Source organism: Chenopodium album, chromosome 22, assembly GCF_948465745.1.
Source record: "Chenopodium album chromosome 22, dcCheAlbu1.1, whole genome shotgun sequence".
NCBI lineage: Eukaryota > Viridiplantae > Streptophyta > Magnoliopsida > Caryophyllales > Amaranthaceae > Chenopodium > Chenopodium album.
In genome coordinates, this window is record NC_137855.1 from 12,908,349 (window position 1) to 12,935,519 (window position 27,171).

At 33.4% G+C, this 27,171-nt stretch overlaps 3 protein-coding genes and 1 pseudogene across 3 annotated transcripts; 1 reads left to right on the top strand and 3 right to left on the bottom strand.

The window, feature by feature from the left end:
* Positions 1–495: 495 nt before the first annotated feature.
* On the bottom strand, positions 496–5,893 carry LOC145605068 (polyamine oxidase 5-like). Its single transcript, XM_081661083.1, has 10 exons — positions 5,421–5,893; positions 4,085–4,200; positions 3,904–3,992; positions 3,445–3,558; positions 3,017–3,104; positions 2,832–2,917; positions 2,644–2,746; positions 2,293–2,390; positions 1,508–1,934; positions 496–1,016 (listed from the first exon to the last, which is right to left on the bottom strand). The coding sequence occupies exons 1-10, from the start codon at positions 5,455–5,457 to the stop codon at positions 699–701; spliced, it is 1,476 nt and encodes a 491-aa protein (XP_081517209.1). The 5' UTR covers positions 5,458–5,893; the 3' UTR covers positions 496–698.
* A 6,993-nt stretch (positions 5,894–12,886) lies between these two features.
* LOC145603980 (flavonol sulfotransferase-like pseudogene) lies at positions 12,887–13,750 on the bottom strand (annotated as a pseudogene).
* Positions 13,751–15,132: 1,382 nt separating this feature from the next.
* Positions 15,133–19,850, bottom strand: LOC145605376 (protein DJ-1 homolog D-like). Its single transcript, XM_081661421.1, has 5 exons — positions 19,694–19,850; positions 19,475–19,591; positions 17,539–17,979; positions 16,588–16,950; positions 15,133–15,540 (listed from the first exon to the last, which is right to left on the bottom strand). Exons 1-5 carry the CDS (start codon positions 19,763–19,765, stop codon positions 15,352–15,354), a joined length of 1,182 nt encoding a protein of 393 aa, XP_081517547.1. The 5' UTR covers positions 19,766–19,850; the 3' UTR covers positions 15,133–15,351.
* Positions 19,851–23,764: 3,914 nt separating this feature from the next.
* LOC145605810 (cytochrome P450 736A117-like) lies at positions 23,765–25,687 on the top strand. Its single transcript, XM_081661873.1, has 2 exons — positions 23,765–24,682; positions 24,776–25,687. Exons 1-2 carry the CDS (start codon positions 23,765–23,767, stop codon positions 25,394–25,396), a joined length of 1,539 nt encoding a protein of 512 aa, XP_081517999.1. The 3' UTR covers positions 25,397–25,687.
* Positions 25,688–27,171: the final 1,484 nt, after the last annotated feature.

The window sequence follows — 27,171 nt, forward strand, 5'->3', positions numbered from 1 at the left end:
AGGGAGTATATCTTATTGTTGATAAAGAGAATTCAAGATTGTTTCAAAGGAACATAAATCTACTTTGATACGTTTGTTCAAGTCTGATATTCATTTTGCTACTGGTAGTATAAACTTGTCAAGTATAAGATGTATTAAGTGTCAAGTTAATGCTAATGATTGTATGTAGGCTAAAGTACACAATTGATTGTTGACCCCTTTTTGGCTTTCTTGGTCTTCAAAAAATGTCTATTTAATTCGTAGACAAAGCTTGGTTAAGAATTACCCATTGTAGACGCCAGTTCATAGAATTCTCAAGGTCTAGAATCTCTCATCAAGACCAAATTGCACTCTGCTTTTAATTTAATCAACTGTACTTGTACAAGTTGTACAACTTGTGTATGGCATATTGTACAAAAATCAACTTTGCAACGGCCAGATTTTTATGCGGTTTAACATGATACTTACCGGAATAACTAAAGTTGCTGGATCTTGAAACATATGATGATGGAAACTAGATCTTCAGATGTGCAATTAAAACTGTAGTATATGTGAGCATGAAATGATCACATCAGTAAGAGAACAGACACATACAAAGTTCAACAATTTGCTGAACGTCTATAACGAAGTTTTTTTTTTTTGAACGTCTATAACGAAGTTAACATAACAACAAAACATCAAAACTCCCCGTCAAGTTTGTCATACTAATGTTTAGTTGTTTACATTCTAGAAATTTGTAGAGGAATAGAAGCATCATGAATTTCTTCCCTCCAAGGGATAAGGTGGAACTTTTCCATGTTGCCAAGTCTTTCTAAGAGATGGCTCTGACAATTTTGAGCGGCCATTATTCCTGCAGAGTAAGCTCCATGCACGGAACCTTGGTGATCTTCCATACTAACTGCTTCACCACCAAAGAAGAGGCTACCAACTGGTGCTCTTAGTCTGTCGTATACATCTGTAGGCTTTCCCACCAAGTCATACGAATAACAACCAAGAGAGTGAGGGTCTGTTCCCCAACGAGATACAAGATACTGGACCTGAATATATCAATAAACCCCAAGTAAGAACACTCAGCAAAATTTCATTCATATCATCTGGAAGTTAAATCAGCAAAGGCAGTAAAATCCAAGGTCTAAAATTTGGTACGAGCAATAATCAAGTTATTGCATCAAGAACGGAAATAACAAATTCATTGCATAATTTACGAAGTTCTTGTTTGGATAAAAGGGAAAATATATTGCAGCATTGCAAGACCATATTCCATTCCCCTTCGATAAACCATATCCTTACTCATACCCTCCCCTCCCCTCTGAACATCTATCCTGATTAAATATTGCAGGTGTGAAAATAGATGATGTTTGAATATCAACTGGCCATGCTTGGCAGAATTAGAGTCAGATCATTCAAATACTAATAACGGCCAAAAGGTACTCGATTTGACAAGCACTAGATGATACACAAACAAAGAACCTTTAGGTGTGAAAGGAGTTAGAAATCAGTGAATAAAGCAGAATGAAAAATAACTTACTGGCTCAGTGGCATCCGGAAACATTTTCTTGAGCTGTAACATCACAAAATTTACTGCTGCCTCATCTGAAAGCTTCTCAAGATCATAAGCACACCTTCCCGCAATCATATAGACAAGCACAGGGCGTCCAGTTGCCTTGTGCAAATTAAGAAAATAACCGCATGTAAAAGAATTAGGAGCGACCATTCCTAACAATTCAACATCCGGCCAAAACACATCAGAAAATCTCAAAGCAATCTTGTTCTCATTTCCCACGCCGAGATCTGAAATTGCAGACGTCTTCCAATCTGGCAACTTTGGTTCAAAATTAATCAAGTTGGCTTTCAGAACACCAAGAGGAACTGTAATGATTGCAGCATCAGCAATGATTTCAGTATCACCCACTGTCACCTTCACCGTATCAAGCCCACTAGATATCTTTGTAACCCTAGTTGGCAGTTCATAAGATAAAAATTGTGAGTAATTCAGTATAGATTTTTACCTAAATAGAGTTCCTTAATTCAACATTTAATCTCAAATGATTAGTATCAAGGATACAGTCCAATACTTATGTTTTTGGGCAGGAGTAGAAGAGTACGAATAGATGTTGGAAAGAAATCGAGAGATAGGAGGGGAAGGGGGTAGAAGATGAGCAAGAGGGCTGAAGGAAAATAAAACTGGCGCTGGTGATCAGTAAATAAGCTTTAGTAGCCTATATACAGGTTTCATATAAAATACGTTATGCTGATTGATTTAACTATGCCCCTTTAAGAAGTTACTAATTGTACAAAAAAAAAAAAAGATACCTGTGATTCAACCGTATGTCAATGTCCTTCGCAAGTGCATCTATCAATGGGTAGTAACCTTGCGTCATTAGTCCATGACCACCAGAAAGAACTTGCTCCTGCTCATAACAAACAAATCAACACATGACAGAAAAGAAACGTCCATATGAGAATAACAACTAAGCATTTAAAAGTCCTAAAGAGCCTAGGTGCTATTGACAAGTTATACCAAGATTAGAGGACCCAAGTTAAGCGGATTTAATTGACTATGAGTTAAACTAAGCTTTAATGTCACATAAAAATGTGGATAGTCCTTCCACTAGTCTGCAGTTATATACACGACTGCATGGCCCATGCAGAAAAATAGATTACCTGATCCCAAGTTTTCAAGGATATCATATCTGCATCAGCAGCAAACCAAGCTTCCAATCTACACAAGAACCACTGCAATACTTCATGAGCCAGCCCTTCTTGTCTGCAAAAATAGAGCTCACATACATGAACAAAATTCAAACATGGAAAATAATATGTGTATTTCAATTAATTTCTTTAAATCCTACCTCAAATGTGGATGCGAGTCCAGTACAATTGAAATAGCTTGAAGAACAGACATATCAGTACTGTGGGCATCCCTAATTTTCTCAGTCTATAGATACAACACAACATTTAATCAGTGCCTTGCAGTTATATAAAATAGACAGGAAAGAACTATTATCAACATAAATTCAATCACTTTGCAACTAACCTCCTTGAGAATATTTTTAAATATTTCACCAACTTCAATGACCAACTGCTGAGGAATCTGCTGTCCATCCTTAGTGAAGAGGCTACAGCTGAGAAGACAAGTTCACATCATCAGAACATATTATAATACAAAACTAGATAGACACAAAAATGCAATAAAAACTAGGGGCCACATAATGCAGCAATATTCTCAATGCTTGCAGCATTGCATTAAAATGCCATTTATCCAAATAAGCAACTAAGTGTTCTGAAATAGCACTGCTAAGAAGGCCAACCCAGTGTTCTGATATAGCACTGCTAATAAGGCCAACCCAGTGTTCTGAAATAGCACTGCTAATAAGACCTACGCCCAAAATAATGTGGGCATAGCAACATGTCAAAGTAAATTGCCCATTTGCTGAGGGCAAAAGTTATCTAAGGAAAAAGTACCTGTCGAGGTCATGGTCATAAATTACAGAGTTGTCACCACTGGTACGATATAATTTAAGCCCCAAAGAACGTATTAATGGAGCCAGTGGATTCTCATTGCAAACACCATGTAGCCTGAAAGGACATTGAAAAAAAAAAAAGGTTGTCATAAACTCATTTGTACATATAACAAGCTCATAACTTTTTCCCTTAGATGGTTAGAAGATGCACAGCTAAAGCAATGCACAAAACCCATTGCGAAAAAAATACAGTATGAATTAAGAACAAATATACACCTATATGGAAGACAGAAAAATAAGACTAGCAAAATACAGTAAAATATTAAACATGCATACAGGAACTTTAACTTATATATCTGCTGCTCAGAGTTGTGGTGCTTATAATAAGTACTGTCATTATAATTTATGGGGAGTGAACAATAAATTAGATTCTGAAGAGTGGAGGAGAAAAGGAACTAACCATGAAGCCCCCATGTCAACAGGACAGCCAAACGAGTAATCAGTATGAATTCGACCACCAAGTCTATCGCGTGATTCCAACAGAATCACCTGAAAAAAAATATCAGGAAACAATGTAAGCAAAAGAACCGAGGGAGGACACCAGAGTAAACGCATGACAGACTAAGCACAGAATAAGTTACCTTAAATGACGCATTTGTGAGAAAGCGGGCAGCAGCAACTCCAGAGATACCACCACCAATGACAATGACAGTAGGAGTTGCACAGGTCCGCCTCTCAATGCATCGAGCACTCGCAGCTGCAGGTAAATTAAGCAAGAAAAAAATAAAGTTACACTTCTGTTGTAGCTCTGAGTGACTATATAATAAGCAATCCAAGAAAAATTATTCTTTCTACGACAAGCAAATACAACAGCATGTATCCTAACTCAAGTTTATGATTATTAGAAATACTGCCCATAAACCTATCACTCCCAATATTTATCTCCAAATGCTTTGGTTATGACCACATTCCAAACTTTCTGACATTCTTCTACATTTATTAGTTATGACTTATGACCAATCCCGAACGTTTTGTATATCATAACGAATAATCAAACATACTGATTTTACTCTTCTCATCAATATATTACAAGGAGAAAAAAAAAATCTTCTACATTTATTAGTTATGACCAATCCCGAAAGTTCTGTATATCATAACGAAAAATCAAACTCAACGTTATATAACTCTTTTTATCATTGATTTACATGTAGAAAAAAAAATTAACTATAAAAAAACGCCCCTCATCTTAGCTAAGCCAATCATTTTTAGCTTAGCTAGCAATGTCAATCATCTTCTATCAAAATAAGCTTAGCTGAGTTGATCATCTAATACCAAGATTGGCTTAGTTGACTCAATCTTTTACTCCCAAATAAACAGAGCTGACACAATCATCTACTCCCTAAAGAAGAATCGCAATCGACTAAGCGATAACAGAATTTCGAAATCGACTGGCTTCAATGTCAAAACACCCCATCCACCTCCAAATTCCATAAATGGACATAATTAGAAACAATATAAAACATACTATATAATAAAAATAAATGGTTAGAAAACCAAATTAGTATAAAATTCACAAGATATAAGGAAATAAATCAATTGCATATAAAATCAGCTACTCCAATCATAGTTTCAGATTCTCAGTAATACAAATTCCAGCTAGTTGATCAACATTTAGCTAATATTATATTCAACTGATAAAAATATTTTTTAAATATTAATTAATCCATTGCCAAATTCATCCAAAATATTTCTGCATGAATTTCAAAATATCATATTATTCGATATACTAAATCACAAATCAAAATCATCACCAGCATTACAGAATCATGATTTGCTCCATCAAAATCACAAATTACCAAATAAATTAATCAAAAAACTAGAAAAAGTCATAATCAGCAACTAATCATCCAAAAACAAATAAATCAATAAAAAATAACAAAATCTAACGTAAAAAAAATTAAGAGAGAGAAAACAAACCATTGAAAATATGATCGACGGGTTGATTATGCTCCATTGAACAAAATTCAATTCAACCACAAATTAAAATCCAAGAAAAAAAAAACAGCAAGAAAAAAGATTGGATTGAATTTGTTTAGCTTAGATTAGATTAAGAAAAAAGAAATGAAAACAAAAAAGAAGGTAAGATTAGGGTTTTATAGGAAGCAAGAAATTGGAAATTAATTGAGAAGAATGAAAAAGAAGAAAAAGAAGAATGCCAGCAATAAGGCGGCAATTATGAATATTAGGAGGAGAAGAACGAAGTTTATCAAACAAGCTCATTCGGAGTTGAATTCGAAGATGAAAATTACAAACAATTGATCTGTTTTTGATGGCATAGAAATTGAATTGATTTGATCTATTTTGTTCTTGGTTTTTTGATATTTCTTTGTTTGTTCAAAGTGTTTTTTTGTTTTTCTTTTTCTTTTTCTGGTATTATATTTTGTTGTGGTTGAATGAATAGGGTGTTCTTTGGATTTTATAATAAGGGCCGCCGTAAATGAGGTTACCGAACTAATAATCGTTTTTTTTTTTAATAATATTTATAAAAATAAAAATAAAAAAAATAATAAAAAAAAAATTGAAGGTAGATTTTTTTTTTTTTTTTTTTTTTTTGACGGGGAAGGTAGATTAAAATATAAAATTAATTCGTTTCAAATAGTAAAATTATTTGAGTTAGGTATGTGATTATTTTTTGGTGTATGAGTAGTACCGACTTTATTGCCAATTTGCCATCAAAATATCTTTGAATATTTTTTTGATAGCTTTTGGTTAGGGTGTAGACGTATTGTATATCACATGTATCATGTACGGTTGTATAGTTGTACTTGTATAGTTGTATAGCTGTAGTTGAATGTAGTCTGATGGGGTCTTTGGGAGGATTCTTATCCGTTGAATCCCGACTTGATATGTTTAAATAATAAAATTTGATATAATTAAAATGTAAAATGTAAAATGTTAGATTTAGGGTAAGATTTTTGAATTGAAGTAAAATTTAAGGGTGGTTTTGAGCATGTGCAAGTTGAATGACCGTAAGAGCTTTAAAATTAAATCCGACCCAAGACTCGATTTTTACCTAAAATAGATAACCTAAAAATAATACAAAGTATCTATCAATTGAGGAAAGGCCCAATTTCATAAAATTGTGCCGAATCAAATGAGGAACTTGGAAGTTGGAAGTTGGAAGGGAGGGGGAAGTGTATTAGTGTAATGCATTCTCGCCCCTAAGTGCCATAGTTAGGCCACGTTCTTTAGAGCTACTTCGCTCTGCTGATTTTAGGCCAGGTAAACAAAGAAGTATTTCATGTGCTCATATACTAAATGAGCACATACTTTTTACTCTTTTTTGTGTGGTGCTCATTTAGTATATGAGCACATGAAATACTTCTTTGTTCATTTGTATGTAGATCAATATTTTAAAAAGAAATGTAATTTGAACACATATTCCCATCTTAAATGATTCGTTAAAATAGGGGTTAAATTAAAGGTACAAAATATGATTTGAATTCCCCAAAATTAATAAATTGATAGAACTAGATCTAAATATATCTGTATAATATATAATCGTATAAAGTGCAAGGTAAAGTAAATTTAATGTTCCTAAAAATATAGAGAAAAAAGACATGTTCAATTTTAGTTAATCATGAATGAACAAATATTGGTTTATAGTAAGAAACAGATGAAATACTCCTTATTTCACAAAAATTATTGACAAAATCTACCTCTATTTCTTATTATTTGCAACCATGCAAAAAGGGTATTGTTTATGAGACATAAAATATTTCGTTCTTTGTTACAATTAAAAAAATAAAAAATAAAAAAAAGGTAGTATTTACACAATTGAGTTTATTACACAAATAATATATTATTGATATCTAATATATCTAAAACATATACTAAACATGTTAGTGCATATTCATACAAATGTTGCTGGATAGTTATTTTATTTTAATAACTAGTTTTGTGCCCGTGTGATGCCCGGGTTGTTTATTGAATTTTAAGATTAATTTTTAATCTATACGTCAAATTTTAATACATATCAATAATACAAAATTAGTTAGGATTTGACGTGTTTATGTGACGATTTAAACTATGTAGTAGGCATATAATGACTAATAATAATATTGGTGAAAAACATTTCTTGACTCGTAACTTGAAATAATGACCATGTTCGAAAAAACTCGTGCCCGACCCGATTGACAGGTCTAATAAAATTATATTAGATTGTAAAGTATATTATTTTAATTGATTAGAATATATTATAAATAATGGATGTGGTACATTTTGAACTAATTCATACGCTCTTAAAAAATATTATGATACAAAAAATAAATTTATATGATAAATTTATGAGAGTTAAAATCTAATTATTTTATGAATAAAATTATAATTCAATTTGTACCTATGAAATATTGGTACTACATCAAAATAAAACTCTATATTAACAATTTTATCCTAAAATTCTATCCAAATTTAAATTAATTGAAAATAGAACTTTAAACTAACTTTTTTATCCTACAAATTAAATTATATCATATAAATCATATATATATAATATATAAAGCTAAACTTTTAGCCAGGTCACGAGGCAGCGACACTTGGTGTCCTAACTTTTCGCCAAGTGTCGCGCCACGTTGGATAAATTTAAATAGACTATGTTAGTTTAGAGTTTTATTTTTGATAAAATATATATAATATATAAAGCTAAACTTTTAGCCAGGTCACGAGGCAGCGACACTTGGTGTCCTAACTTTTCGCCAAGTGTCGCGCCACGTTGGATAGATTTAAATAGACTATGTTAGTTTAGAGTTTTATTTTTGATAAAATACCAATATTTCAGATGTACAAATTGAATTTTAGTTTTATTCAAAAAATTTATTAGATTATAATATGTTCAACCCTAACCCAAAGTTTAATTTTGGGTTCGGGTCGTCCCAATGGGCTTAGAATTCGAACAATTTTTTTAATTTAATTTATTGTTTGTTGTTATTAGAAATTTCTAATATTTCATACACATAAATAATTTTTTTATGTATTTAATTGAACATTTTCACCAATATTATTATTAGTCATTACATATTTACTACATAGTTTAAATTGTCACAAAAGCACATAGATTAAAAATTAATCTTAAATTTCAATAAACAACCCGGGCAACGTACGCTAAAAAATTTAGCTTTATATATTAGTTATATGATGTTGCTAAATTGAATTTTTAATAGGTGTAACAACTCACTAAGCATGATTAACAAACGCTAATAAAGTTAAATTATGACTAAAAAAATCATATCAGTGAGGGTCTACCTAAAATTATTTGTCCTAATTTATTCTAATTTATACTATTAAAAGTGCTTTTCCTTTAAAAAAATTAAAGATTATGCATAGCTAAATGAAGACAAGAAGAGATTAATGGCTGCTTATTGCAAAAAAAAGAATATTCGAGAGGGTATCATGTAAGTGCACAATACAATGTTACAATTGCGTACAAAATCTGGTAAAGCAGTCACATGCAATTCATATGTGACGCGACAAATAGCTTAATTATTGCAAATATCAATCAAGCTTATAAAAGTACTACCAAATCCATAATATCTAATCATATTTTTATTTTATTCTAAAGTATTGTAGTTGTTCATGAATCACGAAGTAGTGTTATGATATTATCTAGAGGTTGCTTTTAAGCCTTATGAATCTTCTACGGAGTAGAAGTGTATGACCAAAGAGTCCAAAGTAACCAAAATTCTAAGATTTGATTCCAACTATTGATAATGACGCAACAAAACCCAATTGTGGTACAAAGAGATTACTCCTTCCTTTGTCCTTTGACTGTTGTTGTTTGCAACTAGAGCTGGTTATTGGGTAGCGTACTCCAATGATTTATAGGGTTAGAGTCAAGCTTAAAGGGTTTGTAATGAGAAGGGTCTTTAATAGACAAACTTCTTAATAGGGTAAAATATAGGGTCAAAGTGATTTTTCAATTTAATTAATAAAGAAAATAAATAATGTAAAAATAATTACATAGATAAATTTGTATTCGTATATACTTAATAACATTAACCCGACCCAATAAAATATGACCCATCCTGCATCGAGGAAGTATATATATACCTATTTATTTACTAACATTTTTTTTAATAGATAAGGTGTACGGGGAGCCCCCTTCCATCACAGGAGAGGGGGATGATGTTCGAAACCCCGTCACATGCGATTATGGGAGGGAGATGGAGGGACTAACCAATTAACCATCCATCAATCTCCTAGATTCTCATTTATTTACTAACATATTTATTTGTTACGAAATTGTTATGAATATATTTACTATAAAAATTCATAACAAATAGGCCCATTTTTGCCATTTATACTTCTCCGAAGCTATATTATGGTCGTAAAAGATTTCGATCAAGTTGAGGCCAATTGGCAAGAAGTACACAAAAATACAGTAAGAAAATAAAGGTGAGTGTGGGGTTTATTTGTTGAGACAACTTGAAAAGTGAAGACCATTTAATTGACTACTTGTTCATTGTCGTAACAATAATTAATTTATACGGAGTACGAAGTATGTCTGGAATTTCCTCACAATTCGTGGACATGGTTACAGATCCACCATTTTAATCTGTTTATTTATTAATTTTTATTTATGAGTTACGTTTATTTGGACAATTTGTTAAAATGTCCAATTTGTAATTACTTGAAGCTCACTCATTTTTTCGCCTTACAAACTTGACCCAATTATTTTTTTAAAAGAGAAATTTGAATTCGATATGACGATAAACACGAATCAACTTGTATTGGTGCAAAAATGCAAAATAGCTAATAATACTAATGTGGATGCAGCACAGCTGCACAGGCCCTTTCATACCCGGCGCGAATTAATTCCACTTTATAGAAAAGGTGAATGAGATTCGAACTCATGGCATTTGTGTCACGTTAGTGACGATATCATGTTAAAAGATCATCTCAACTAAAGACTTAAATTGTTGGTTAAGGTCGACAAATATATTATATACTCTATCAGTGTGAGTGTGTAACCTTACAAAAAAATATTGACCTTTGAGTTAGAGGTTTTGCTAGTGTAGGAGTAATTTATGTTTAATAAAGCAACACAGACTTAAAGACAAGAGTAAATGATCGATCATTCAAATTAGAATACACATATAGGTAGGACTTTTAGGAGTGTAAATGAACAGAGCCGATTTATAAATTACTCGCATTCTAGCTCGGTTTTGGGCTTTAGCCTTGTTCATGTTCACTTATTTAATAATTGAGTCGAGCTTGAACAACTTTTAAGCTCGTTTAATAAATGAGCTTGAACACAAATATAAATATGCTCGTTCAATAAGTTCATAAACAACTCGTTTATTTATATTCAAGAACTACTCATTTAGTTTCACGAACTACTCGTTTATTTATGTCCACGAGCTATTCATTTATTAAAATTCATGAACAAGCTCATATACTGTTCAATTCTATTATTACAAATTTATGATACATATTTTTGGGACAACCTCATTTCCATGTCATTTAAGCGTTAACCTACATTACTTTGTTCGAGTGCCACAGAAGCAGAATATCGAGGCGTCGCAAATGTTGTCTTTGACGCTTGTTGGCTTCGTAATCACTTAAGAGAGCTACATTGTCTTCTTCGTTAGGCTAATATCATATCGTGTAATGTCAGAGCTATCTACCTTTCTAGCAACCCGTTCAACACTAACGCGCTAAGCATGTGGAGATGGACATTCCATTTAATTTGTTCAAAAAAGGTTGCTTACAATGCGTCTTGTGTGCGGCTGGCTACACCATGTGATCATTTGTACATGAACAAATTAACCCCTATAACACTAACACGGTAACCCCTGTAATATTGACCAAGTATCCTCTATAACATTGTTGAAGTAACCCCTGTAAAACTGAACGAGTACCTCCTATAACACTAACGAAGTAACCCTCATAATGGATGGTCACACCGTCTGGCCAGCCACATATAAGACTTGTGTAATTTCCATACATTTTGTACCCTTATCTTACTAGAATTTTTAACAGGATTAAGAGTAGTCTTGTAAACGCTATATGTACTGATCAATGGTACACAACTACACACTCCAATTTGAGGAGTTTTTCCAAAATCTAACAAAAAAAAAAGAAGTAAATATATATATCAACTAACATAGAGTATTACTATATGAAGCCCATGCGATACACGGTTTGTTTTCATTTTTTTAAAATATTTTTTTTTTGAATTAATGTGCTAAAATTTGTTATATATTTAGATAAAATTCCTAATATTAAAAGATAATATATAATATTTAATTAATTTAAACTTAAAAATTTCATTAGCCAATTTTGCTTACATGGCATTTGAATTATTAAATCCTAAAAGAAATTAATAATCTCTTATTTAATTGGCTACAACTAAAATTTATAATCCACTTTCTTAAAACTCGGGGAGGGATCCCGTAAAAACCCCACCTTAGATAAGAACCCTTTCTTATGTAAGAACACTAATTATTTCCTAAACTTTTTCCTATGTTCTAAATTTTTTTCAACTTATGTTCTAAAGTTTTTCCTATATTCTAAAAATTTTGTTACTTATGTTCTAAATTTTTTTCCAATAATGTTCTAAATTTTTTTTTTTTTAAGATTATGTTCTAAATTTTTTTTCTATGTTCTAAATTTTTTTTTCTGCTTATTTCTAAAGCTTTTCCTATTTTCTAAGTTTGTTCTACTTATGTTTAAAATTATTTTTAATAATGTTCTAATTGTTTTTTAAATTATGTTCTAAATTTGTTCCTATGTTTTAAATTATTTTTTCAGCTTATGTTCTAAATATTTCGTATAATCTAAATTATTTTTTGAACTTATGTTCTAAACTATTTTTCAACTTATGTTCTAAATTATTTTTTCAACTTATGTTCTAAATTATTTTTCTTATGTTCTAACATTTTAGTTGTTTATGTTCTAAATTTTTGCTATGATCTAAAATTTTCTGCTCATGTTCTAAATTTTTTCAGCTTATGTTCTAAATTTTTTTCTATGTTCTAAATACGAAATTGTCAAAATTACAGAAATGTCATTACTAAAGGATCATTTTAGATGGTTAGATCAAAACTAATAAAGGGTTGAGATTGGTTCTTATATAAGATTGGGTTCTTATATAAAGGAGGGTTCTTACATGAGCCTTCATATATATATATATACTAGTTCTTTGCCCGAGCAACGCTCGGATATTCACAGGAAAAAAAATTATATTTATATATTATAATAAGTTTGTATTTGTTTATAGATTGTGTATATTTTAAATATTTTAATTATTTTAATTTGTTGTTATTGTTCTATTATTTAGGTTTATTATTTTTTTGAAAAAGATTGTTTATTATTTTTTTGAGTATCTTTTTATTTCTAAGGAAAATAATTTTTAAAAAAATTAAAAGTTTTTGGAGGGAAATTTTTTAATGTAAATGTGACACGTGTAATTCCAACTCCTTCATATTTTTAATGCTACAAAACTCTATGACTTGTTGTATGACACCTTCATTTTCCTCTTGAGTGGAAAAGGGCATACCTATAAATTCCGCCAATCTCTTCAAGTGAAGTACAGGATCATCTTTCAAGTCTTCGTATTTAAGAAATAACACCTTATCAGGTTGCTCTAAACATCTCTTCCAATACCCAAGAACATGTTCGAAAAAAGGCCCATATGCGACTTTCCCATCACAAAAATCTTCAAAGAAATCCTCTAAAGAAGGTTTTACGAAATTTTCTTTATTTTTCATACCGTCATAGACAAAGTAATATTTTGACACTATAGTGTCTAAAGGGTTTCGACAAATGTACAAAATCCGACACCCAGAAGTCCTAATAGACTCAGGAAGGGATGTGTAAGGAACATGAGTGCTAAGAAGCCTAGGCGACGGAAGCTCATTAAGGTGGTGTGGGTGAGGATAATCGAAGGCTTTGTTATAGACATCAGTCTCTAAGTTATACACAAGTTCTTGGGGATGATGGGTGAGCAAAGGGCTATGATCAATAGGATAATTTGCGCGATTAATTGTCATGAACAATAGAGATTTTAACCAAGTTGAACCTGTTTTAGGGAGACTTGTAATGACTATATCACTATCTCGAGCAACAAAGTGTTTTTGAAAGGTAAGAGCATTTCTAAATGAAGAATTATTGACAAAGTACCAAAAATCTTCATACAAGACCATTTGAATGTTTTGGCTATTCCTCAATTTAGTTTTTGGAAGGCATTGCATTAGCTTTTCAACTTCTTCTTCCTTGATGTAAATTTCCTCTTTTTGGATTTCACTCATTTTGGATTATAAGTTGATGTTTATGGTTTATGGAATTGAAGTAGAATACAATGTTTGATCTATATATATAATTTGTTCATTTATTTAGTAGTTCTCCTCTGTTACGTCTCACTTGCATGGAGACAAGTCTAGGGAAGCGAAATTCTGCCGTATTATTGCATGCATGCATGGATGTGTTACATGTGTAGTGTTGATTTTGTCATAGATAATAATGTTTCAGATGACGTTTTTGTATGTAATTTTCAGCTGTAGAAGTTCTTATATTTTATCATGTTCTCTTACAAGAGAGCCCTTTAGACTCGTAATGGGATACAACATGGGTCTCCTCATACCCATAATCTTCGAGTCACATTGACCCTTTATCATGTTAATTTAATGGTTGAAAATTAATTTATTTACTTTTTTTTTGACGAGAATTAATTTATTTACTTTATCACAAGGATTAATTAAAGTATATGTAGTCCTTTAGAGCTTTAAATAATCATATAATATATTTTCTAAATTGGTATTAATTTTAACATACATGACAAAATTATGCGTCAAATAGTGTAACTAATGTTTTATTTAACATATTATATCCACTTTTAGCTCCATATATGCAACTCTTAGAGCTTTATGTTATAACAGATGCAAGAAAGATGATGAAATCAACAAAGCAACGCACACAGATTTACGAGGTTCTCAACAATGTGTGGTAAACCCATTCTACTGCGCCTCACCAACTACAAGATCTCCCATCGCCGAGGCTTTTGCATACGCCTCTCTTCCCAAATCTTTCAAAGTTCCATCATGTAAGATCTTGAATATTAGTGCTCCAAATAACCCTTCAGAGTTTAGAGACTTCTGCTTTACATTGGCATACTTGTACTCCAAAATTTTAAAGAATTCATTGGGGCGCGATGCCAAAAGTTTCAACTTCATACTGAGATTTTAACAAATTTTGTCAAAGTTAGATTTCAAGATGAGCCTTAATTGGAGCATGAAATTGGATATTGGAGGCAAGGTCTTGAGCAATTGAACAGGGTATTGTTTTGAAAGTACAAGGATTTGAAGAATGATCCCACATTTCATTTGAAGTCGTTGGCTGAATTTAAGTAGCCTTGCCCTTTCTCTCCAAGAGAGGAAATTGATGGTGTATGCAGCATCGAGAGTCTTAAAGAGCTGGAACTCAACAAGACTAGGATCTTAGGAATATGACAAGTTGGTGGAGAAGGCGACGTTCTTTAGGAAAGGCGAGGTGGGCGATTGAATCAATCATTTCACTCTTATGGTGGACAAGTCAAAGATATGATGGAACAAAACTTGGGAGCTTAGAATCGATAGAGAGGAGGGAAAACAATAAGCTGGGGCCTTTTGTGCATGGATGCGTGGTGCTTCTATCATTAGAGCAACTCTGCATTTGCCATTTATCATTTAATCTTCATGTATTATCATATGATACAGAAAATACATTAACCACCATACCTCAGAAATAGCAAAACTACCTCTTAAAAAGCCTAGAAACACTCTTAAGACAATTATTCACCATAACATTACTAGAATTCACACAACTTACAGATATTTCAGACATCGTGCAGCTGTATTTTGGATCTTAGAAGCATTCAAAATGATACACGAATACCAAGAAGTGCCATGAACTGTGAAACGAATTCAGGGTGTCCTGGCCAAGCAGCTCCTGTCACCAAGTTCCCATCCGTGAAGCAACGATTTATTGGTTCAGGCTCCAACCAAGTTCCCCCTCCTAATACCACATTGAGCTTCACAGCAGGGTATGCAGTACATTTCTTCCCCTGCAGATAAAATCACTAAGGAATCAGATTCTTCACCAAGGTAGCAAGAAATTCTTAGCAAAACCAAGTCACATTACAGTAGCTCGTCATTAAAGGTGACACGGTGAAACAATTGGCAGCTGCATCACATTTTATCTCATTTTAGCAGGCCAGATGACTTAGACAAAATTGCAAGACAATCAGAAGCATACAAGGATTGTAACAGCCAAAATTGCTCGTCATAATTCTTTAATTTTAGCTTTTTCTAAGTGAAAATGTCCAGCCACTTAAGCTGGGATGGTAATATTGTATGCTCTATATGGTGATTTGATCACATCAAATACAGTCGACTATCAATCACTCCGCACCTCTTCTGCTTCCTTATTTCAATTTTTTTTCTGTTTATTTATCATGAAACTGCTCTGCAAGGTAATTTATATACTCACAGAATCACAGCATGTGAGAGGAATTTCAGTAGAAAATAGCTGCTTAATTAGCATGAGGTTCTTGTAAATCTTCAGTTTACAAGCTCTTTAACTTAACACTAAAAAGTACAAATATCAAACTCCAATATCTATGTGCCGCCCCTAACAATAAGGCTACTTTATATCAAAATTTTAATAGGAAATATTAGCTAAAATACCTTAACTATCCTTCACTACTAAACCTTTTAGGACATTGAACTTGTTAAATTAAAGAATTGGCCAAATTTTTTGGGACACACTAGATTAGGAATATAGACTACACCCAATTGTGTTGGAACTAAGTTAGTAGAAACTTTTAGCAATAAAAAAGAAATGGCATTGAAACTGGTAGTATTACAACTAAACAGATTACAATGGGAACAAGCATAAGCCATTTAAAAATCAAAAACAAGTCCGTAGTCAAGTTTCAACTAACAAATCTAGAAATGTAAAAGCTTCTAAAAACCAGATCTTTCTAATGGTAACTGGTAAGTGCATGTATGTGTCAGGTTTTAAAAGATAAAGATAGAAAACCCTCCTAGCTTTCGAGGTGATGAACTAACAGAGAAAAGGATAATGTTATTAGAGGAGAAAAAGAAATTACCTTGAGAACACCAGCTGCAGATAAAATCTGTTGGCCATGGCAAATGGATGCAACTGGTTTTCCAGCCTCCATGAAACTCTTCACCATGGTAATAACATTCTCGTCTAAAGCAAGGTACTCTGGTGCTCGGCCTCCGGGAATCACAAGACCATCATAACTTGAAGCATCTATACCTTCAAAGGTAGCAGTCAATGTAAAATCATGTCCAGGCTTTTCACTGTATGTTTGATCACCTTCGAAATCATGTACAGCAGTTGGGCAAGTATCTCCTTGCTGCTTCTTTGGACACACAGCATCGACATGACACCCCAGGGCTTGAAGGGACTGAAAAGGGACCATAACCTCATAATCTTCCATGAAATCCTACTCCAACAAAAAGGAAATAATATGAGGATGATAAACAGCTATCCATATATTAATAACCTACAACCATATCATGTGGATATATGTGTATTGTGTCAAAATAGTTTCTCTTTGCACTTGCAATTAGAATCTCAAGAAGAAATATAATCATATTGTACATCTCTATGTTGCCTGATATGTTTAGTCTTGCTACCCTCAGTCCCCTTCTATTCTTCTCTTCCCTCTCATCCCTTCTCCTCTGCCTTATAATAATAAAGAATTAGAAGGAAAAAAAAAAAGATTCATAAGCTGCTTTTACATCAGCAAAATTGATCCTGTAAAGACTTTCACTTTGCTAAGTCATTGCCAGATATCCAAATGAACATCTATCTCATTAATCCTGTGTTACTCAGACTCTTCATTTTATCTCAAGTACCTGTGTCGGACCCTTGACACTCGGACATGGGTATGACATGTGGACACTTCATTTTAGTTCAAAATTATAGAATTTTTTAACAAAATAGCCGAGTCCGACACTTGGACACATATTCGTATCGGACATGGGTACCTGAGTCTGAGTAACATAATCAAGTGTGGAGCAATACTTACCCCACAAAGGAACAGGATCCTTTTATCTGACCCACTTATGATGCCTCCTAGTGCTTTTACAAACAGCTGAATGAACTCAGGATGACCGGCATAGGTAGCGCCTGTTACTATATTTTGGTCAACTACACAAGCTCCCATGTCCGTTGGTTCTACCCAATGAGCCCCAGCTGCAGTGAGCACAGGCTTCACAGCAGGAAATGCTGTACATTTACGACCTTTAACACAATCAGCAGCAGCCAGGATCAATTGCCCATGGCATATAGAAGCAATTGGCTTCCCAGATGAATGAAACTTGCGCACCACATCCAAAACAGACCCATTCATTGCAAGATATTCAGGGGCCCTTCCCCCTGGAAGAACCAAACCATCATATACACTTGCATCAATCTCATCAAAGGTTGCATTAAGGGTGAAGTTGTGTCCACGAGTTTCAGAGTAAGTCTGCAAGCAAGATAAAAAGTCATGAAAAGACAAACCAAATTGAAGTCTGCATTGGTGAATAACTTAAAATTCATTTAATGAAAGCCTTGGATACAAAAATAAATATACATCGATATTAAGTCATTTACATTACCATAATGCCTCTTAGAGAGTAAGAGGCTCCTGCCTAGGCAAAGTGGGTAGGGTTGGATGTATGTGGCCTTGTCCCTTTTAGGAAGGGTGAGGCTAATCATGTTGATGCAATGGTGCTGATACCATATTAAGAAGATTGAACATGGAAAATTAAAAAGGAAGATAGGGAGGGACTAGACATCAATAGACTAAGGTACAAAAAAATCCAAACCAGACACGTAAACCAACCACATTAAAATTTCATCAAAGTTATTTCACCTGAACATGTAGTTAACAATAAATTTTAAATATATCTAACATCCTAAGCTTCCCTAAGCAGGTACAGTGAAGTACTGGTAGCAACTTCACTATTTTCGGAAATAATCTTGGAAGTTGATGCTTCATTAAGTCAAAGTGTTAGCTGTCATATACCATCATGTCTCAATTCTCAACTAGCAATCCATTTTCTTCGTTAATTGCAAAAGAAGGATGTATAAAGTCCTACTATTAATATTTATCCTATGTTAAAATAAATGTAACACTCGTTTGGAATTGAGACATGCTTGAAATAATGACATTATATTGTCAACTAGAAATTTTGTCATGTGGGTACGAGGTCAATGCCTCCATGTGCATCTCAAATTCTCAAGCATATGTTGAAGCCAAAGCATGGCTATTAGAACAACTAAAAGAATCGCGCAATAATAATTGTTGTGAGGTGTTATGGCTTTACAGAATTAATAGATATCTTCTCATTGGATTGAAGCAACTGTAACTAGTAAGAGTATGCTATTATAGGATCCCTTGTTCTTACTATGACATGTCTTGTGATCAGTTCTAGATTTACTTGAAATGCTTCTAAGGGTGGCTTAATTAAGTATTTGAGGGGCTAATTATCTGTAACTTTCTATTCACTAAACGGCTTGAACTTGTATGCCATGCATTCGATTCCCAGCTAACTATATACATGAAGCTAAATTTAAATACAGTATTAGCATTTCTTTGAAGAGAAACAACTAATCAAAAGAAATTGTAATTGGCAGAGATATGTAATGCACCTTGAATCAATCTTTCATTATTCCTTAAATTAGCCTAATTTTGTCATCAGTTTTTTTTTTTTTCTCCTCAAAATCAATAAATTTGATTTCGTTTTCACATTACAATAGTTACAACAATAATCTAAACATTAGCAAGAGACTTTTATGTCACTAAATTCCAGAGAAATTATGAAAAAATATCATCAAGATATCTCTTAACAAATACTCATTTCAATAATCAATAATCATCAAACAAGAGTAAATAAAGAACAACTAGATAAATTAAATTAAGATGAATAATATAAATCCCATAAAAATACTCAGCTTTTTTATGAAAACCCAGAAACCTGATGAGTAGAAAGTTGATGAATAGCAGTGCGACAAACATCCCCAGCTTTTTTATCAGGACAAACAGCATCAACTGCTACACCATAAGCTAAAAGTGCTTGAAATGGTACCATCACCTAATTATAAAAAACAATAAAAGTCAACAAACATACCAATTTTAATCAAATTTAACATATGATATTATTTGAATATACTATGAAAGATGAGTATTAAATAACCTCATAATCTTCCATGTAATCACCGCAAATAATGAGGACTTTTTTCTCAGATTTTGATTTGGATTCCGCCATTTTTGTTAGAAGAAGGTGGAGCTTGAGAAGAGTTGAGAGAGTGTTCTGGTGTTCTGGAGTTGTGGGTTGATGTAAGGATGAATTAAAAATGTGGGAGATTATTTATATACTTCGTACTTGTTTTAAAGTGGATTAATAGTGGAGGGAGTTGGAGAAGACACCTGGACACATGGATACCAGATTGTGTGGCAAGATCTGCGGTACGTGATGGACGACTACACTAATCCACTTAGTTAGCGGCGTTTGGTTAGTGTATTTTTCGAATTGGAAACGGATTCGATTAAACCGATAATTCAATATCGTTACCGTAAGTTTTGTATGAAGACATGATAACAATTACCAATATTAAAGGGTATTGGTTTCCTTCATTTATTACTTCTCAAAAATTTGGGGTAACAAATACCCTTTTAAACTAAATAAATGAAAAGGTAGTAGCTAAATGACTCCTTTCCTCCCTCTTATTTGTTTCCTTTTCACCACGTTTCATTTTCCGAACCAAACACTCAGGGGTCGTTTGGTTGACAAGGGAAATAACTTCCCATAGGAATTGACAAATTATGGGAATTAACTTCCCACATTAGAAATCCCATGAATTGTTGAAAGTTGTTTGTTATTCATCGAGAAATTTGCAAATCATGGGAATTTTAAGTTACCAAGGGGGTACTTGGTAATTTAATTCTCATATTTTGAGGGAATTGAAAATTCCCATGAATTTGAAATTCCCACATTTTTATGTTTTGTGATCGGCCAAACAAAACCTCACTATCCAAATTTCCATGATTTTCTATTTCCTCATTTCTTTTATGCAACCAAACGACCCCTTAGTGTGTGATTTATTTTAAGAGCAACTCCGATAGTTTAACGTACTTACCCAATCCTATTATTCAAAATTTAGAGTTTGATATGTTGTACATTGTTTTAGGAAATGTTGTTGGAAGTGCGAATGGAGGTAATGTGGAGTTGTGGTCCTTGTGGACATATGGTGGTTTAATTGTTGAGACTTGATAAAAAGAAACAATTGGTAACAACTACAAGTTTGCAATTTTTATTTTGGGATTACTAGGGGGTTACTCAGGATTTGGGGTTTGTTATCTTCAGCTTAAGTTCAATTCAGCTCCAATCAGTTTAGTTCAGTTCAGCTCTAATAAGTCCAGTTCAATTTACTTCAGTTTATCTTTATGTCTAATAATATTGCTAATGATAATTTAAACCAAATTTCATACTTTTTAGCATATATTATTATAATTATTTTCTTAATTCATCCGTTAACTATTATTTGCAATATATACTATAAATGGATGCTAACTATTATGTGCAACAAAATGTTTTCTTTCCTTTTTAAGTTATCATTTCTCTCTATCTCTCTCCTCATCACATGCACCTAACTTTTTCTCTCTCCATTTTACACTTACAAACAAATTTTGCCTATGAGTCCGCAAACACCCCCTTTGTTGCAAATTATAGTTAACGGAGGAAGTAAATATTTTAATGTATATTTTTGTATATATACTTATATATATAATAATAAATAATCAAAGATCATTAATCCGTAGTTAAAAATCACTAATCAATAGGCAAACAGTTCAGCTCTAATAACTACAGTTCAGTTTTGTTCAGTGCAGCTCAGTAAATCAGAATAAGCCCTTAATCTTATACAAAAATCGCGCTAATCAACTGAGTAACTCTAGAATAAGCAGCCTTTGACCGACTGAGTAACCCCTGAATAAGTTACTCCGACCACATAAAAATGTATGGAAAAAAAACGATCTTGAAAGAAAAAAACTGATGTTTTTTTTTTTTAACACAACTAGAGGAAATATATAGATCAAAAGATTATCCGTACATCATAAATGTTACAAGAAAATTTGATGAAGGTAATCTTCAACAACCAAATCAAACCAAGAGTGCTAGAGTTCAAAACTTCAAATAGAAAAACAAGAGGTAATTATACAAATTAAACAAGCAGCAACTTCCCAAATCGGACCCAAAGGAACATCTAACACGAGAAGAGACATTAAGGGCCGGTTCTCATTGACTGAACTGACTGAACTGAACTGAATATTTTATAAGAGAAGGAATTTATGAACTGAACTGTACTGAACTGAGCTGGGCTGAACTGAATTTCAACATAAGAGAATATGCCCTAAGCATTGGCCGCAATATACTCCCTCTGTTTTAAATACTTGTTCCACTTTTCTTTTTCGGCCGTTTTTAGATATTTGCTCCATTTCCTTATTTGGAAAACTTTATCTCATTTAATTAATTCCTCTCACCTAGTGGACTCAACATATATTCTCTCTCCTCCAATATAATTCTCTTCACTACTTTTGCCTTTACATTTTTTTATTCTTCCACCAACCCTACTACCTCCATATTTTATTACTTTCTCCAATTTCTCCTAAAACTCCGCACATGTAGAAATTTAGCAAGTATTTAAAAACGGAGGGAGTATAATTTTTTTGACGTGATATGAAAATTTGTTGTCTCTGTAATACTTGTACTATGTGATAGAGAATATCCATAGAATATTCTCATCTTAGGTTTAGGATATATTTTGTATAAGATTATCTTTATATCTGTACATATCTTATAATTACCTAATATGATTAGGTTTCTCATTGTAACCCTATAAATATTGATCAATGGAAATCACTCTAATCAAGGAGTTTACAGTATCTAACATGGTATCACAGCTTAGGTGAGATCTTGGGATCATATATAAAAATTTTCACCCTACCGGTGGGTTGGAAAATTAAACCCACCGGCGGGATATACACAAATATATTTTTTATGCTTCCGCAAACACACACATATAGATTTTTTTTTTCCTTTTCTCAAAGTTTTTTTTAGAATCTTTATGTAACCTTGCGCCTCCCACCGACAGTAGCAACCGCGAAAGCCGCCTCCATCATTGGTGGCAATCGCATACACTACCGCCTCCTACTACTGGCAGTAACCACATCTGCCAACCTTCTCCATGTGCCGCACTCTATTTCCACCTCCTCATGACCAACAATGATTCTTACATTGCCCCATTGGTTTTTTTACACATAATCACATAGATTTTGTTTTGGTGGTGGTATATCAGAATAAGGTCAACTACTTTTGCACATCTCTTTTGCTATCAAGTTGGCTCCTCTTATTGTTGCAGCACTTGGAATCTTTGTGGAGTATTGATTCTTGCTACCTGGGTTTCTCTTTTGAGATTAATTTCAAGCAGTGGAATTTAATCTTTTTTTGCGCTATTTTATTTGTTTTTATTCAACTGTGATTTCACGTAGTAGTGTAGTGTCTTATCCCGATGATGGTTTGATTCCTTAGCTTCTTCTTCTATGGATCTGCAACTTAGCCCAAGTCTGTGTGCGGCTCTTCTCCTTCTCCTCCGGCTTAGCAGTGCTTACCTCTACTCTATGTAGGTCGTGGCTGTTGCTTCTCATCGTCATCACCGGCACATGTCTACTACTTCTCTTTTGATCATGGGTTACCATACTATCCTTACCACTCGATGCGTGATTCAGATCTAGTCTGAGCATCCGATTTTCTCCCGCTCTGACTGCGGGGGTGTGATAGAGAATATCCATAGAATATTCTCATCTTAGGCTTAGGATATATTTTGTATAAGATTATCTTTATATCTGTACATATCTTATAATTACCTAATTTGATTAGGTTTCTCATTGTAACCCTATAAATATTGATCAATGGAAATCACTCTAATCAAGGAGTTTACAGTATCTGACACTATGAAATATTATGCGTAGTAATTCAACATGTTTCTCAAAAAAAAAAAAAAAAAAAAAAAAAAAAAAAAAAAAAAAAAAAAAAAGTAAATCAACATGTAGACAACTAGACATCACTCTCATAGTACAGCATTATTAAATAGATAAGAGAATTCCAATTTCTCTGTGGTGTTCATGTATTCATTTTTTCAGCACTCAAAAAGTTCTTGTTTCAGCACTTAAAAAGTTCTTGCAGAAATACATCCAAATATTTAAACAAATGGAAACTCTAAGTAGTTTATATCTAATAAACTTCCTGCAAAAACTCATTTTCCACCCTTACTTCCTTCCATTCATGCTCTTTGCAATCTTGTTATACAAAAGTCTCTCTTCAAATCCTAGTACTGGCAAAAACTTTCCGCCTTCGCCACCAAGGCTGCCAGTCATAGGGAACCTCCATCAGCTTGGTTTATTACCTCATCGCTCACTTCAGTCACTGTCTCGACGATATGGCAAGGTTATGTTGCTCTACTTGGGCAGCAGACCAACCCTTGTCGTATCATCAGCAGATGCAGCTGAAGAAATTATGAAAACTAGTGACTTGATCTTCTACAACAGGCCTAGTTTGCGTAATGTCACTAGATTATTCGATGGTAAAGATGTGGCTTTTGCTCCTTATGGAGAATACTGGCGACAAATGAGGAGTATTTGCGTTATGCAGCTGTTAAGTAACAAGAAAGTTCAGTCTTTCCGAAACATAAGAGAAGAGGAGGTTGCTGTAATGGTTGATAAGCTGAATAATTCAGGTTGTTCAGTGGTGAATTTGGCGGAAGTTATTGTGTCATTCACATATGATGTGATATGCAGGGCATCATTTGGAAGGAAATATCGCGATAATGAGGGTGGCATCAAATTTAAGGATTGTTTAGAGGAAGTCATGAAATTGATTGGGACATTCTTTTTGGGAGATTTTGTACCTTGGCTTAGTTTGATCGATCGAGTTAAAGGTTTGGAAAGTCGATTGGAAAAAGTGGCACAAGAGTTGGATGCATTTGTTCATAAGGTAATAAAAGAACATCAATCTCATCTAAGCACTAACAAAAAGATTGTTTCAGATAGTTTTGTGGACATTTTGCTTAGAGTTCATATGGACAACAACCATGATATGTCACTAGACAGCACCAAAGCCGTTATATTGGTGAGAAATTGTTGTAATTATTTTCTACACACTAGTATAATAATTTACAGAGTACTTTAAATTACATTACTAAAATATGTATCAACTATGTAGGATATGTTCGCGGCAGGGACTGACACAACTTACACCCTGGTAGAATGGGTGGTTATCGAGTTGATTAGACATCCTAGAGTGATGAAAGAACTACAAGAAGAGTTAAGAAAAATTGTCGGAGGGAAAGGTCGAAAGGTAAGTGAGGACGATTTGGAGAAACTAACTTACCTAAAAGCTGTGATCAAGGAAGCACTTAGGCTACATCCACCAGGTCCTTTGTTGGTGATTCGGGAGTCATTGCAAGATGGCAAAGTAAATGGTTTCGACATCAATGCAAGAACACTAGTGATCATCAACGCGTGGGCAATTCAGACAGACCCAATATACTGGGAAGAACCAGAGCAATTTCGTCCTGAAAGATTCCTGAACAGCAGCAATTTAGTTGATTTCAGAGGGCAAGATTTCAGATACATTCCTTTTGGAGCAGGCAGAAGAGGTTGTCCAGGGATATCATTTGCCGTGGCTAATGCTGAGCTCATGATCGCAACTCTTATCAACGAGTTCGAATTGAAACTTCCTGGTGATGTGCAGATTGAGAAGATGGACATGACAGAAATTGCAGGTCTTACAGTACGCAGACGAGATCCTCTTATGGTCATTGCAACACCTTATGCTTTCTGATAGATGTTCTTGAGTATATTTATGCTGATCCAATCTTGGATTAAAGGGTTACTAGATAAATTCAAATCTAATGGATGATCTAAATTATGAATTTATGATCCTCAAAACTAAACTGTTAGAGGACCAACTCAACCAAAAGCTTAAGCTGATGGTTGAGGCCCAGGAATATGTTTTATACTCTATCACGCCCCCTCACGAGAGCCCGTTGGGCTAGAAGTGTGGATGCAGCATGGGCCTCAACCATCATAAACCAATATATATTTTTTATAATTTTAGATAACAAAGGCACAATAATAAATACTCCATACTAGTCTTAATTAATAAAATAAAAAAAAATAAAAAAAAGGTAAAAGCTGCAGAATCTGATACTCACTTGGTGAATATTGCATGCTTCAGTGCATGTGCATTACTAGGGAGTAAGCTGAGCAACTCTTATTTGTTGCACATCTTCGAGACAATTTTGGCGACCCTCATTGCGGCGCCAATACAATTTGAAAGTACACGTTTGCCTTGTTCGATATTTTCGGTACATCTTTACAAACGTTGGCAGATTCTCCTTTATGTATTTAATTGGGGGATTAATCGCGGGAAAGCTCTCCACTTCAAAATCTACGATGTAATGCCACCAACATTTGTTGCAGAATTCCCTACAACTTTCATTTCGGGGCTTCTTAGCTAATTTTTCACAAAAGTCCTGCAAAAAATTGTAGCTTGATTTGTAATTCTTTATTTACTACAATATAAAGTGGAATTTAAAATTTAGATATTGTAAAAAAAAAAAAAAAATGAAAAGTGAAACATACAACATACATTACGAGTGAATGAATGTGTTATGTGTAATCCTACTCATCTTGAGTAGTGATAGACCACTTTATATTGTAGTAAATAAAGAATTACAAATCAAGCTACAATTTTTTGTAGCTTATCATTGGAGTACTTTGTACCTTAAAAAGGTTGTAGCTCTAAAAGTTGATATGGCAAAGCAGAGTAGTGATAGACCACTACCAGGTATGGGCTCGTTGGGCCCATACCAGAGGCAAAAATGTAATTTCATGTATTATTTACCCATATTGTAAAAGTGCAGTCTCTCTCCTCTTAATAACAGTATACAAATTAAAAATAACAGTATATAAACCAATAATAACAGTACACAAGCCAAAAATAACAGTATAGAAATTAATAATAACTGAGCACCGACAAACAAGTACCATCGTCAATTTCGACCAAACTCAACGATTTTCAGCATAGAACTCACCGATTTTAATGGCTAGAGTCATAAGTTTGTGTCTCTCATTTTTAGGTTATGATTTTTTGGGTGGTTTCCGGTGATTTTTAACGGAGATAGTTGCGTGTTTTAAGATTTCGACCAAGGTAGTAGCTAGTGGGGAGGGTTTCTTGGTGTAGGAGGTGAAGGTATGTGCCTATGTGGTGGGTGGAGGTTTGGCCAACAATGAGAGTTATCCATGGAGGTGGGGAAAGGGTTTAAGGGAGGAAGAAGATGAAGAGGAAAGGAAAAAAAAAAGGGGGAAAAGAAAAAATAAAATAAAATAATAGTGGTATTGGGTAGTATTACCCATACCTGGTAGTGGGTAATACTTACTCTATTATCTGTAAACTACTATTCAAAAAAAACCTATTATTTGTAAACTACTATTCAGGAGGGGAAAAAAAAAAAAGTCTACAGCTATATGCTAGGATTAAGATCAATTAATATCACCTACCTATATGTTAGTTGATAATGATGAAAATAATATTGTAATATGTATTTTTTAAGA

Bases quoted from the DNA above. Each gene is read 5' to 3' on its own strand.
- LOC145605810 (XM_081661873.1), top strand. From the start codon at position 23,765: ATGGAAACTCTAAGTAGTTTATATCTAATAAACTTCCTGCAAAAACTC. The intron at 24,683-24,775 runs GTGAGAAATTGT...TCAACTATGTAG, and splicing joins GCACCAAAGCCGTTATATTG to GATATGTTCGCGGCAGGGAC.
- LOC145605376 (XM_081661421.1), bottom strand. From the start codon at position 19,765: ATGGCGGAATCCAAATCAAAATCTGAGAAAAAAGTCCTCATTATTTGC. The intron at 19,592-19,693 runs GTTATTTAATAC...TTTTATAATTAG, and splicing joins ATTACATGGAAGATTATGAG to GTGATGGTACCATTTCAAGC. The intron at 15,541-16,587 runs GTAATTTCTTTT...TTTTATCTGCAG, and splicing joins CTGCAGCTGGTGTTCTCAAG to GGGAAGAAATGTACTGCATA.
- LOC145605068 (XM_081661083.1), bottom strand. From the start codon at position 5,457: ATGGAGCATAATCAACCCGTCGATCATATTTTCAATG. The intron at 1,935-2,292 runs GTATCTTTTTTT...ACTGCCAACTAG, and splicing joins GACATACGGTTGAATCACAG to GGTTACAAAGATATCTAGTG. The intron at 1,017-1,507 runs GTAAGTTATTTT...TGATATATTCAG, and splicing joins TTCCGGATGCCACTGAGCCA to GTCCAGTATCTTGTATCTCG.